General features: G+C 41.3%; 1 protein-coding gene across 1 annotated transcript in view; it reads left to right on the forward strand.

The window, feature by feature from the left end:
* Window positions 1–14,300, forward strand: part of ptprsa (protein tyrosine phosphatase receptor type Sa) — a 245,780-nt gene that overhangs the window by 212,285 nt on the left and 19,195 nt on the right. The window contains 5 exon segments of the mRNA XM_078946535.1: window positions 2,101–2,224; window positions 4,856–5,031; window positions 7,313–7,432; window positions 10,671–10,825; window positions 11,549–11,834. Coding sequence (XP_078802661.1) covers window positions 2,101–2,224; window positions 4,856–5,031; window positions 7,313–7,432; window positions 10,671–10,825; window positions 11,549–11,834 — 861 coding nt within the window.

A 14,300-nucleotide genomic window follows, 5' to 3' on the forward strand; every position in this document is an offset into this window, starting at 1 on the left:
AGAGCTGTCTGAGCTTTGAGAGCACGGCGGTTATAAATGGCACCAGAGTTGATTAGAAATCAGGAGCGCTGAATCAGCTCTCGTTTGCATACAAGCAATATCCCCTGCTCGCTATCCCTAAATCACAGAGGCTGTCGTTGTGCTGCACGCCAGCCGTAGGTAGGAAGTGGGTACACCAGCATAGATTGCCGTCATCATGCCTGCTGGTAGATGTTGGCGGATAATGACTTCTCATAGCAATTCAGTATTTCTTGGGTATCTATTATTCATAAATCCACATCCAGGCTGTATACCAAATGGGCAAGCTTGTTCCATCCGAAGCAAAAGCGGGAGACAAGAGATGTGATGCCAAGGTTGAGGCTACAACTTCTAATTGCTGGCTTTGAGCGGAAGCTTAAGCCACTCACTCATCTCTCTTATTTTCCCTTCTCTCTCTCGAGTTCTCTCGGCGTCTTTCTGCCCCCTCACACCTTCCAGCCCTCCGGAAGAATAAATGACCAAATTAAATAGAGAAGTGTACTTTTAATTTTGTTATTTTCTTGATGAATGGCTGCTCGACCTCACGTCCAAGCTCGCCAAGTGTGGCTCTACGGCGTTTTTTTGCTGATTGGTTTTTAGCCAGGCAGGACATGAGAGAGCGGTGAGAAATGGAGTGCAGAGAGAGAAACAGCTAATGATGAGAAATCAGTAAGGAGAGCGAGCAAGGCATCACAGCAGGGGAAAGGGAGATGGGGGGGAGGGGGGTAATTCGATGCCTAAACAGGAGCGAAATACAACAGACTTTTACCTTTTGATACTTGGCATTTAGATTCTGTGCTATCACTGTCTGCTGTACCAGTCCGGTCCCACTGACAATGCCAGAGATATTTTAGAATTTAAAAACCTACTTCAGAGGAAATCGTGATTTTGGTGTTTTTAATATGTTTCTGTGGCATTTTTTCTAATGATAGAGGATATATACAAAGAAAATTACACTCAAAATTGCATTTCTGGTTATTTCTATGTTCAAATCTTTGTGAATCAGGAGCAGATGAAAAAATGTTGCTTAAAAGAAGATTCTATTTAACACTTAGAAAATATTCTGGACGTTTCACCATAAACTCCCTGCCCCGCTCCATTCCAAGTCACACAGTTGCAAATAGCTCCAATATTGCTCGCCTTTTTTGTTACACCGCTAGTGTTAGGTTGGGGGCTGGGAGTGGCTGTAAGCTTGCAGAAGAGTGTGTAAGCAGACAGCTCTTAGCAACGGAGAGGGGAAGGGGGCAGAGTTGCTCGGGCGCCAAGAGTCCCACCCACAACTCAGAGGCAGATTTCTAAAGAACGACTGCCGCTCTGCAGAAACTATGTCCTGAAAAGCGACTTTGATTTTCGCTAACAACTGCATAATTAAAACTAAAAGACCACTGGGAACGTTTTTACAACAGATCAGAAGATGCCTTAGCAATTTAGGAAACGTACATCAGACAGGATATGAAAAAAAAAAGAAAAGAACCATGAAGAGATCAGGATAAGGAAAATGGAGACGGAGGAAAGAGAAAATACAGGGAAGGAAGGCGGATGGAGAAGGTAGGGCTTAAAACAGAGGGAAAATCTCATTACTGATGATTACATGCAGATTGCATGTTAGATTAGGTTTCAGGCCAGAGTTAAGTCTCCAGTCTAAACTCCAAATCTAATTGAAGCCTCAATCCTCACACCAACTGAGTGCCAGATGCTGGACAAACCAATTGTAATGAAATGCTTAATGATCCTGAGAGAGGCCCAGGACTCATTTTGAATTCTTGCACGTTGAAGATGATGAATTCTGCATATTCTGAAACGCGGAGGCACATTTAAAGACCCTGCATCAAAAGAGGAGCGCTGCTTTCTTTAATCATATTGATAATCAATATTAAACAGTTAAAAACCAAAGCTGTGTTTCGGGCACTCAACACGCAGCTTTCTTAGCATGGTATATGCTTGTTCTAAAAGTGCACTAACCTTCTCAATCTCTGTCTGTTGTTGATGTTAGGCATATATTGTTATAGCCCAGCTCCTTTCACTGCTTCTCTGATTGCCTCTTTGTGTGTGCATGTCGTGCCTGCCTCTGCCTCCCATCAGTCTATTGATCCAGGCCAGCAGTTCACCTGGGAGCACTCCAACCTGGAGGTGAACAAGCCCAAAAATCGTTACGCCAACGTCATCGCCTATGACCACTCCCGCGTCATCCTGGCTCCTATTGAGGGTAAGACTCGCCCACACACTCCCCCGCCTTCACCACCTCCGATAAGATCTCATGTCACTCCAGATAACCTGGCAAACCCCCAGTGAAAGTCAGCTGAAACGAAGCTGGCTTTAGATTTCAGTGAACAAAACTAAATACAGTTAGTTACAGTCAGTCACAATCACAAGCCAAGCGATGCTCAAAGGCACATCAGCGCTTACGGAAAAGAGTCAAACCGTCATCTAATTGCAGGTTTGCAAATGTGAGAAACAGAAGACGAGATAGTTCTGGTTCATATCCCAGCTGGGACCTTTCTGTGTGGCGTTTGCATGTTCTGCTAGTTTTCTCCGGGAACTTTGGTTTTTGTCCCACAGTTAATTTGTGTCTTTAAATGGCTTTTAGGTGTGCATGTGAGTGTGTGTTCATGTGTGGCCCTGCGACAGACTGGCGACCTGTTCAGGGTGTACTCTTCACCCAACAGTTGGTTTGAGCAGCACCGTTAAGACGGACCTGGCTACAGGCAAGATGGTCCTTACCGGACCTAATAACAGACCCTAATCCAAACCCAAAAGTGTTAAGAATTTTAGTAAAACCTAAAATGGGATAAAACATATCTCTTAGTCCTGGACGTTGATTTCTGTAGCTCCATTGTCCCCAAATGAGATTCAGCAGGTTCTGAAGGAAATATTTTGTGTGTTTGAATGTTGAAGTTCTTGCATCACAGCAACAAGGCAGTTTATGCAACTCAATTATTTTGAAACAAGGACTTTTTTCGGCTCATCACTCCGTCCAACACTCATGTAACACATTTAAAGGGACCCAAGTCTTTAACCAGTGTTTGCAGTATCCGTTTGTCTCATCAGATTGGATCTTCACTCTTGTCCTCCCTCTAACTGCCAATAGACACTGAGTACTTTGAATCTCCGAGCCAGAAAACCTCTTCCTCTGCCTCTGAAATCTTAAGGGACGCTGTCAGACGTACTCAGCCTTTGCTGGTGACATTGTCCTGTCTTTGAATCACCCCAAGAGCTCTCGACTCTTCATAGTCGTGCCAAACGCTGCACTCCAACTGTATAAGCTAACTGCACAGTTTTGATTTTGACACTGCTGGAGTCGGGCCGTTTTAACACTTCGACAACATACATTAGAAAATTATCCTAGGGAAACAAACGCCTCGTCCATAAATACATAAATTAATCAAGTCTCAAATTTCTATTTTACACTGCAGTGATTTTGCTATTAGTTGCGGCAGTGGAAGAATCCATGCGGGCCACCATTCCCTGTTCATTTAGCTGTGACTAAAGCCAAAGCAAAAACGAGGCATCACTTTTAATAATGTTTTTTTTTCTCTCTTTTTGTCTTTTCTTTCTTAAGGCTCTCCTCTTTTCTTGTTCTAACCCACCAGCCTTTGTTGCACTCCTTTCCTATCTGACGGTTGTTTTCACCATGGCTTTCCCCTTAAGTGGGTCTATTTGACTGTTTGACGCTCGAGTGAAAATCAGTCACTCAAAGTGATACTCTAAAACCAGTGTGCTGTGGCCTAATCGATGTTATACCAGCATCATACCAGTGGTGTGGCATGTGTGATGTATTCATGGGATTTGCTTACAGTCCTTCTCTGATAAAAATTATGTTTTTTGAGTATTTGACATGTACGTGTCACATTTTTCTCGTGAAAGAGAACAAATGTTATAAGAAATCATTTCATTTTTGCATTTCAGAGTATTTCTCCTTTTAAGTGTCTGTCAATCCAACTGTCACAAAGACAGTCGGTTTGGAATTAATAAGCTGTTGTGATGTCACAACGGCCCAGGAGCGCATGCACATTGCACAAGCTTCCTGATCTGACCCGTCCCGTGTGCACAAGCTCAGGTGCAAAGGAAGAGAAGATCGCACATTGCTGCGTGGCCCGCACATATTTTAAATGCATCCAAGGGTGGATTTTTTGTACTATTTCACAAAGTTTAAGGCCAAAAAGCGCGCAATTAATTTTTTTTTAAACTTAATTTAATGATTTTTTTGAACCAGTTTATTGTGAAACACAAAGGTAGCTGAATTGGTGAATGTGCCTTGCACACCTTTACAGGGATTACAAAGTCACATTTCTTTGTACACACTAAAGCTGAGCAAGGGTTCCCAATCGACCGACTGTTGCTGGAATCAATGGAGCGATGGTTCATTAACTTCTTACATAATTTATTTCCATACAGGCTTTATACCCTCGTAGTATATTAAATTCAATCTGCTGCATCTTGTCTTCAAGATGACCATTTATTTAAAAATATCGTTGAAGTTATTGTTAACCCTGTAAATCAAAATAAATATAAAACAAATAAAAATATATAAAAATAAACATTTTTTAATCTATTTGATGGAATTTACATATAAGATAGAGAAAAATCATATATTTAATGAGATGTAGATAGTATCAGTAATGATGCTTCTCTTCTCTCGATTGTTTGTTTAGTCTTTACTTTTTCTTGTGTGTTTTTTTAACTGACACTTAAATACTAAAGCTTCAAATCAAAAGGTGCTAATAAGGCGTGAAGTGAAAACCCTCAGATAAATTAAACATGAGGAGGATTTTAAAAAAAAAAGAGATGTTAGTATAAGAAAACTTTATTCCTAAATCCTGTGTCTCTCTGCTTGTAGGAATCACAGGCAGTGACTACATCAACGCCAATTACATCGATGGCTACAGGAAGCAAAACGCCTACATTGCCACCCAAGGTCCATTACCTGAGACCTTTGGGGACTTTTGGCGGATGGTGTGGGAACAGAGAGCTGCCACTGTTGTCATGATGACCAAGCTGGAGGAAAAGTCACGGGTAAGTCCACTCTATCTGCTTTTTGAGGCAGCTGCTCTGTTTTTAGTCAGGCTTCTTTGTAAACCCCCTGTGACCTCAGCAGCTCCTCTAAAAAATATGTTGTTGTTTTTGAATAAACCACAAAATAAAATCACTGTTTCACAAGACCAGAGACATCAAACAGCTGCTGACAGTGGCGCAGATTTACATTGATTTGCCGGCGTTACTGTTGAACTCAGCTGGTGTGTAATCAGACTTTACTTTCTTGAGGTTGATTGCTTGCAGAGGGCTGCAGAAACATGAGGGAAATCACAAGGGAGCTTGATAAAGCAGAGTTAACTCAAAGACAGTCAGCCTGTGCACATCTGATGAGTTGGTCTCCGTCGGGATTACCTTCTCAAAACTTGACCCTGTTTTCTCTCCTTATTTGCAGTGGAAATTACGCGTAATTGCATGTTTTCCACAGCGAGGGTTGCATAGCAAGTTGTTGCTCCTCGACTGCACAATGCAGACAACTAAATTTACATTTCAAGCAACAGCGTGTTCCTGCAGATTTACAGTATCTGTGACTGGAACCTCCCACTACCATCTGGCAAAGGCAGAGGAGAGAGGAGAAATAGTGCACAGATAGACTTAGAGTCAGGTGTTCTTTACATATTTTATTGTGGAATTTTAAATCTTAAAGACCCACTCTGATGAAAATGCTGTTTTTGTGTTTTTAACATGTTCTTGTGGCATTGTTTTCTCATGATGGAGGACACATGAAGAAAATTGTTTTTCTGATTTTTTTCTTCATTCAAATCGTTGTTAATCAGAAGCATTAAAAATATGCCATTGGAACAGCTTGTAAGGGGGACTTATAAGTTACTACTGCAAGCCACAGGCTCCCTGCTCCACTCCATTCTGATGCATCCACATGTAAAAAAAATAGACCCATGTACTTCTTTCTTTTCTTGTCTGATCAGCATTTGGCTCAACACTGTACAGCCGGATAGATCCAATGTTTCTCACCATTTTTGTTGCAGTTGTAATGTGAGGTAGGGGTTGTGAGGGGCTGTAAGCTAGCAGTACAGAGAGCAAACAGATGGATGATAGGAAGAGAAGCGGGCTTACTCCGCACCACTCGTCGGGCAAATTTCTAACTACTGCCGCTCTGCAGAAACATTCCCAGAAAACGACACAGGTTTTAGGATTTTGGCTAAAAATTGCATTGTTGTAATTCAAAGACCACTGGGAACAATTTTAAAAGGGTTAGATCAAAACGCGATTTGAATGGGACAATAAAATTCAATTTACTGGTAGTGCAAAGAACCAGCTACCATGTTATCTATCTGCCTACGTCTTTAGGCTTTGCCTAAAAGTCTGAGCTCATGAAATAATTAAGAGTTGACAGATATCCAAGGACTGTTCTTTGTACCTGTGATAACAAATCACTCCAAAATCCGATAAATCATTTTCCAACGCTAAAGAAGCTGATGCTTTTCTTGCAATGGCCTCTGAATGTTCTGTGATGGTAACAGTACTCTACCAAACCAAAAGTCAAGAAGTCAACTGCGGCATTTTATCCTGTCAACTCAAACTTCTGTCAGCACCAGGCTCACTCACCCCAGGTTCTATTGTTTACCTATCTCTCGTCCTGCCATGCCCATTCCCCACCTGTCAAACGCGCTCAGGATTAGTGGGCAACAGAACTTGAGTGTCAGCTCAAGCAGGAAATGGAAGAGGGAGCAAGGCAAGCAGCACGTCTCCCTCACGCGCTGTCACGTCTCGTTAGAAGTCGGCCGGTGTACCACACCCCAAAAGTGACAGACTCCTTATTAGGTGGCATTGAGGAGCGCAAGTGTTATCAGAGATATTCCACTCAGACCCCAGAGGAAAGTCTGCTGAGGAATAAGACGAAATCGGTTTAACTTCTTCTAAAACTGAGCTTTTACCAAGCAGAGAATGTCAGGACCTGAAATAAAACCAGCTGATTGTGATTTTCCGTTTATTTGTTTTGATGCTGCATCTTAGATAAACAATCTTTTATAGGAAAACGTCTTAGTTTATGACGGTAAGCTGGAAAAGTGCACCGGCTGTGACAGCCACATCTGTTCCCCATGTGCGTTCGGGTTTCCTGGAATTGCATTATGAAGGCGCAACCAATGAAGTTTTGGTTACTTGGCCCGTCGTTTCAATCAGCATAAGCGCTCCACTGCTCCACTGTCTGAACGCTGGTGATCCTGTGATTGTATGTGACATATTGCAGCTAACACCTCTGTTTCTTCATCTGCCTGTCTTTCTCACACTTGTGCTGTCCCAGATTAAGTGTGACCAATACTGGCCCAGTCGAGGCACAGAGACCTACGGCATGACCCAAGTGACCCTGCTGGACACCATAGAGCTGGCCACTTTCTGTGTCCGCACTTTCTCTTTGCACAAGGTAAGACTTTTCTTTTTTGACCAGTCACACAAAGGTGCAGACAAATACTCTGAGTAAAGCCTTAGTCACAACTTCACAACTATGGCTGGATACTGTGGGTAAAAATTGGACATACAGGTGGGCTTCCCGAAATATCAAGATTGTCGACCACTTGATGAGCCTGTAGAGTAAAAATGTTTATGCACGCTGCATGTGACATACAGTAAGTGCGTGCTCCTTGCCTGACTGTTAGAAATGAGGAAAATAGACAATAGTTTATGTGTGCATTCCTACAGGAATCATAGACATTTACGTATCTTGTGCACGCCCTGTGGGTACCTATTCAGCCTGGCACCGTAATGACTCAGTACTCGCACCTTACTAACGACTATTGTGAAGGCAATGCGATTGCATCACCTGCACGTTTATAAGTGCATGCAATTTACATTTTGCGTATTGGATACTTAAGCATATTTTTACCATGTGCACAACAATTGTACGTTCCATTTTCATGATGGCTTTCAAGATGACTGTAACGAGCATCAGGGGAATTGCAAGACACACCTGCGCTCCCTTTAAAGCTATTTTCACACCACCCTTGACAACGCGCGTTCAAGCAGCCACTTGCAATGAACTTTGACCTATTAAGGTCACAGATCTGGTAATGAAGAATGGCTGACATGCCCTTTAATTCATTGGACTGCCAACCGTTTGAAAATTGATCAGGGCTTGAAGCTTGTGCCCGGATTGAAGATGACACTAAGTCATTCATACATTGGAATGGAGTTGTGGGGAAAAAAAAGGCCTGGAGCAAGATGTTCGAGATTTTTACCGCTTCTACATTTCACACCAAGCCTATTCCAACTACATGTGCTAGTAAACAGTAGCAAAAGGGAAAAAAATAAGAAACCCCTTCCTGCTTGTCCAGTGTGAACACAATTGGCTTAACGTGCGTCCATTCTTGAACGGGCATCACATGTTCTGTGTGGACCCAGACAACCAAAAAAACCCTCAGCACCCTTACGGATCAACTTTTGCATGTGACTAAGGTTTTACAGAACTACAAAATGTATTATGAAGACCGTCTGAATAAAAAAATAAAAAAGGTGGAAAAAATGCTGAGCAAAAATTTCATAGGCACTTAAATCAAAGGTTATCCACTAGAATAGCACAGTGTCCTTTTGTCCCTGTAATCTTTGACTTGCTCAGCTCTGTGTCTCCTCAATAGATCATCTGTTTATGCGGGTCTGTCAAATTGGAGCACTTAGGTAAAGCTAGCAGAAGAGAAACTCAATATACATAATTGGGAGATTGCTTTCATGCGTCCTTGTGTGCACAGATACCCTCACACTCATCCCTCTCAAACACTGAAACACATTGTGTGTCCACATGCAGACATGTTGAAGCATGCTTGCTTGTACATAGCTGAAATATAAGGCCACACACAGATATCACAGAGCAGAGTTCCACTCTGTACTCTCACAGAGGAAGAGCAAACAGCAGAGGGAAGGAAAACAAAAACCTTAGTGTATGCAGAATGCAAGTGAGCCCAGTCCTGCATGCAGCTCATGACGAGAAGGCTGTCAGAAGCAGAGCACCTGCTGCCGGGATTACATATTTCCTAGAATTTTATTTAACACCAGGTTGAAAACAGAGCTGACTTTTATTTTTGTACCAGCAGAAAGCTGATGACATCTGCAGGCGTGGTGCTTCAGAGATGGCTGGTTGATGTTTAGGTCCATTTGCATTCCTCTGCTTTGTGACACAGTTCCTTCTCTATGTTTCCTCCCCTCCTTGCTCATAATAGAAAGTCACTGTGGAGGTTTCACTTCGAACTGTTTCCTCTTTGCTGGATATTTATGATAATAAAAGGTTGGTGGGGCTGCATTAGATTATAGACAGTCAAAAGCGCCGTGCGTCTACAAAGCGGCGGCTGGAGCATGCAGCTGTATCAATGCATGTTTGTCACACGTAAAAGGATACTTTATATAAAGGAAAGTTCATTTTATAGGAAAAAAACAGCAGCCAGGAGTGGGTCTTATTCATGCAGTGTCTCCACTGCACAACTTTGAAAGGTCCAAAGAAGAAAGCCAAACATCTGAACTAGGTCAGCTTGTTTTTAATTACCACACTCATTTTATTCATTTATTCAGCAATGGAAAATTTCCCTGGCAGGAAAGCGGTCGCACAGCAAACACTCCCTCCTTTATGCAAGTGGAGAGCAGGATCTGAAAAAGGTTGTTTTTTTTTTCTTTCTTATCCTTCGGCTGCAGAAAAAGCACACTTTTGAAGGACTATACCTTGTATTTTCTGTGCTCCAGGTGGTGGTCCTGCTGACCTAAGGATGGTTGTCTGTCAAATGTGTTGTCTGTCTGCTTGTGGTTATTATTCATTCTGATTCTGATCGATATTTCAACAACAAATCTTTTGTAAATGGAGCACAGTGGATGTTCAAAACAAATCAGATCAAAACTGTTATATGACATAAAAACATTTTTAAAACAATCTATTAGATGAAGAATAGTAGTAAATTCATGTTTTGGGCATATAGCTCAAACTATTATTATTATTTAGGTAACAATGTGACATAAATCAGCTAAATATTAATTAATAGAAACTAAAGATGAGTCACATTTATTGACTTTATACGACAAGTGGACCAAGTGAGTGTGACGTCATTCATTAAAATTGGTTCACTTCCGGCTCTAACCAAGAATAAGTTAATGTAGATTTTTCCAATTTTTCGCAATACGGACATCCCCACCTTGGAACCAGAAGTCTTTAGTAAGCTGTGATTAGTCGGAGTGATCATTTCCATGGCAACCACTCTCGCCAATCAGGCTTGAGCTTGTTGAAAGTCCACACCCAACAAGAGGAGAATCTGTCAATCAAAGGTTTTGAATGTTCAATGTGAGACCACCTACTTTTATTGAGGCATCTGATTGGTCAGTTTATAACTTGAATCAGTTCCACTAAAGTAAAAATATCATGAAAAAAATTAGGATTAGCAAGAACATTAAAAAAAGGTATCAATATACTCAGACAAATATAATACATATTATATAATATAACAGTTTATTTCTCAATAGAAGTCTATGGGATTTTGGCTTCTTGAAGCCGCTGGGTACTTCCTGTTTGGAACGTGAAGGGGGGTCACTCAGTTCAATTCTTATGTCCAATCAACAGATAAATTACAATATAGTAAAAGCAACATGTTGTCTTCAGTAAAACCATCGTAACAACTGCATTTTTCATCCAGAACGGATCCAGTGAGAAGCGGGAGGTTCGTCAGTTCCAATTCACAGCGTGGCCTGACCACGGCGTGCCAGAGTACCCCACGCCTTTCCTGGCTTTTCTGCGCCGGGTGAAGACCTGCAACCCTCCTGACGCCGGACCCATCATCGCACACTGCAGGTCTGTGCTAGCTTCGGCTTTTTTACGTTAAATCCAATTTTAATAAAGAAATCAAAAAGAAGTTAATGCTTAAAGGGGCAGGCTTCTCCATTTGCTGGTGTCAAATCAAAAATCTTTTGTCAAAACTCAGCGGTTTACCTGGATCCTTTTCTCATTTCAGTTCCTATTATTTATTTACACACAAGAACACTGAACGGCAGACCCATCCTTCTGTACATCCAGTAATACATTACATGAAAACCTTAACAAAAAAACATCTTTTCTCCTTTTCATATTTGTCGTATCAGTTTTTCTCTATGTGGCATCCTTTTTCATGTTGTCATTCTCTCCACCCCTCTTCCTTTTTTCCCCCCGCATGCTGTCAAATGGCTCACAGTAATCCCTCCCATCTTTCCAGCTTCTCCCCTTTCACTCTTTAGCTCTTCCTCCTTATGCAGGCTGAATTTCCCAAATGGCTTATTCATATTGAAACCTTACTTTTTGTCAAGAAAAAGGGGCTTTAGGGAGTCCAAAACGCATCTGGTAACAACTCAATTGTTCATTTCCTTTCATTTTGTCAGTTCTTTTTTTGTTGCATCATTTAGAAACTAAATAGGTGAAAGTTTGCCCAACTACAGAAAACTTTAAGCAAAGCTTTTTAATGTAAAGGCGATAATTTCCAGCAAGGTTTATTAGAATAAGGTAGAAGTGGGCTTCTCATTGTTTCTTTCCCGCTTGTTGTAGTGCGGGAGTTGGCCGGACCGGCTGCTTTATAGTCATCGACGCCATGCTTGAGCGGATCAAACATGAGAAGACGGTGGATATTTATGGCCACGTGACCCTGATGCGCTCACAGAGGAACTACATGGTGCAGACAGAGGATCAGTACAGCTTCATTCACGATGCTCTGCTGGAAGCCGTGGCCTGTGGGAACACTGAGGTGGCCGCCCGCAGTCTCTACTCCTACATCCAGAAGCTGGCCCAAGTGGAGAGCGGAGAGCATGTCACTGGCATGGAGCTGGAGTTCAAGGTAAAAAAAACACACGCAGCAAATAAAGAGGGGCCATTTTATCTCTGAGTAGGAGCCCCATCTTTTAGTCCATGCTGGGCCCTAACAGGGTTTTTCAGTCCATAGCTTCAGTCTTTTATGCTTGTATCACCTTTAAAGTCTGTTCCAGAAGATTCTTTGCTGCAAATCCAATTTAATTGCAGCTTAATTATCACTTTCAGTCATAGGAAGCTGATTTGTGATCAGCTATCTCAGTACAGTGTTATTTAAAGCCAACTCAAGTGCCTATTAACCAGCTGTTTAATTATGTCAAGGAACTGTGAACATTAAAAAGGAGACTAGAGAGAACATGACAGTGAGAGGTAACTGTCGCACATTCGGATGGGGGTGTAATGGGAGTCGCAGTGAAAATGTGGAATTCAGCGGAGCTTTTTGCTCTGCCTCCTACAAATTTAATTTGGAGTCAAGTGAGGAAAGGTTTAAGGTCTCATGTGGCTGATGCAGACATAATGGTGGGACCAAATGAACAGTGCAAGCCTAAAAACTTCAGCTTTTAATGCAGACACTGCTCTCTCCGCCGTGCAACACTTCTCAATCCCAGGTAAGCAGAGTATAAATCAAAACCTCACTCATTTTCCCTGCAGCTCGTTGTCAGTTTATAAAAGCCATTCAGAAAATAGGATTGAATGTGGACTAGAAAAAAAATCTTATTTACTTTCTGGAGCTTAAATCACTTGATCACACTGTGCTTTTTGTTAACTAGAAAATGGAAATCTTGACGCCTTTTTACTGTTAAGCCCCAATACTTTTTTTTAGGAAAATCATATGCTTTGACTAAGAACATTGGTTTGAATCCCAAAGGCATGATACCAATGATTTTCACCTGTTACCAACAAAGGGTTAAATTTGGGTTATTGAGGAAACACATGTATGTTTCCATTAAGAAAATAATACCAAAGCAGGCGTAATTTTTCTAAAATATCTTTTAAAGATCAAAGACCAACAATATTTGCGTTGTTGGTGTTTTTAATATGTTCATGTTGCATTTTTCTAATGATAAGACATTAGAACATGAGAACATAAGATAAGACATAAAGAAAGTTGAGCTAAAAATTGCATTGTATTTCTAGATTCAAATTGTTGTGAATCAGGAGCAGGCGAAAAAATGTTGTTTGAAAAAGAGCGTATTTGTTACCAAAAAAAAATGGGCGGGCCACAAGCTTCCTGTTCTGCTCCAAACTGATGCTGATGCATATGAATCGGTCACTTTAAATAGGGCCCAAGTCCAAGAGGTTTGTTTTTCCAGGAAATTATTTTAATTGCATAGCTTAAAGGGAGGCTACACCAAATGATTAATACTTTACCCACATTTAGCACCAGTTCATAGCTTACAAATGCTATAAAATGAAGCACCTCCCTTTTGTAATTTCAGAGGACCAGCAAACTAAAGGCTCTGGACTTGGGCCCTTCTTGAATTAAACAGGGGCGCTGACATATTGGATAACTAGTGCTGCCATCTATGGGATAAAGCAAAACCCATGCAAGAGAGGTCCAAGTCCAGGAATTTGCATTAATGCATGTTAAATGTCAAGCATAGTCAAACTGCCTATTTATAATTCAAAGAACACTGGGAACACCTTTACAATAGATCAAAAGAGGATTGGAGTGTGTTGTTAAAGATCTCAATGAGCTTGCCTGCTCACCTCAGTGTTACAGTCACTATCTGCTGACCTTGAGCTTTGTTTACCCTCACTCTCAAATCATCTGTTATCTTCCCATCGCCATTCATCAACCCCACCCTCCTGCCAAGAGACAATAATAGTGCTGGTGTGTTATAACTTTTTTTCCCCTCTAAATAGTTGGCACACACCAGTGATGGAATCTATAGCTGCTTTTACTTGGGATAATGCTGAGCTGGGCCTCCAACTGGGATTAATAACGTCCACCCTACAGTTCGGACAGAGTTTGTGTGTCGAGATGCTGGAGAGTTTAGTAATTAATACTTTATTATGACAAATGAAGGTGGATAGAAGGGCAAGTGGAGTTTTTGACTAATGTTTAAAAGAATAGCTTCTTCTCAGGTACAGAAAAAACAAAAATCAGCGCTGTAAGGATTCGTGGGAGGCACAGGAGGTTTTAGGTTAGATGCAGAGCAGCTGAAAATTGAGTCATAACCTGGGAAATTCAAAGGAGGATGATTTCAGAAGAATGTATGGTAAAGCTGTCAGGCAATTATCTTTGTGGATGCTCTATAAGCTCCAAGAACAACCGCGTTCATGGAATGTTTTTATACACTCTCTGTTTCAAGGATTCAGCAAAATGTACAACATGAATAATGAGTGAAAAAAGTAGGGAGAATACTGCAGCGTTATTAGGATTTGTTTCTGTCTGAAAAAGTAAAGAAATCAGTTGGAATTTTTTTTATTTATGTATCCAAAACAGAACATTTTAATTGGTTCCAAATTGAAAAAAAGGACAAAGGCCCCC

This window comes from Oryzias latipes, chromosome 4, assembly GCF_053564925.1.
Source record: "Oryzias latipes strain Hd-rR chromosome 4, Olatipes_Hd-rR_3.1".
Lineage (NCBI taxonomy): Eukaryota > Metazoa > Chordata > Actinopteri > Beloniformes > Adrianichthyidae > Oryzias > Oryzias latipes.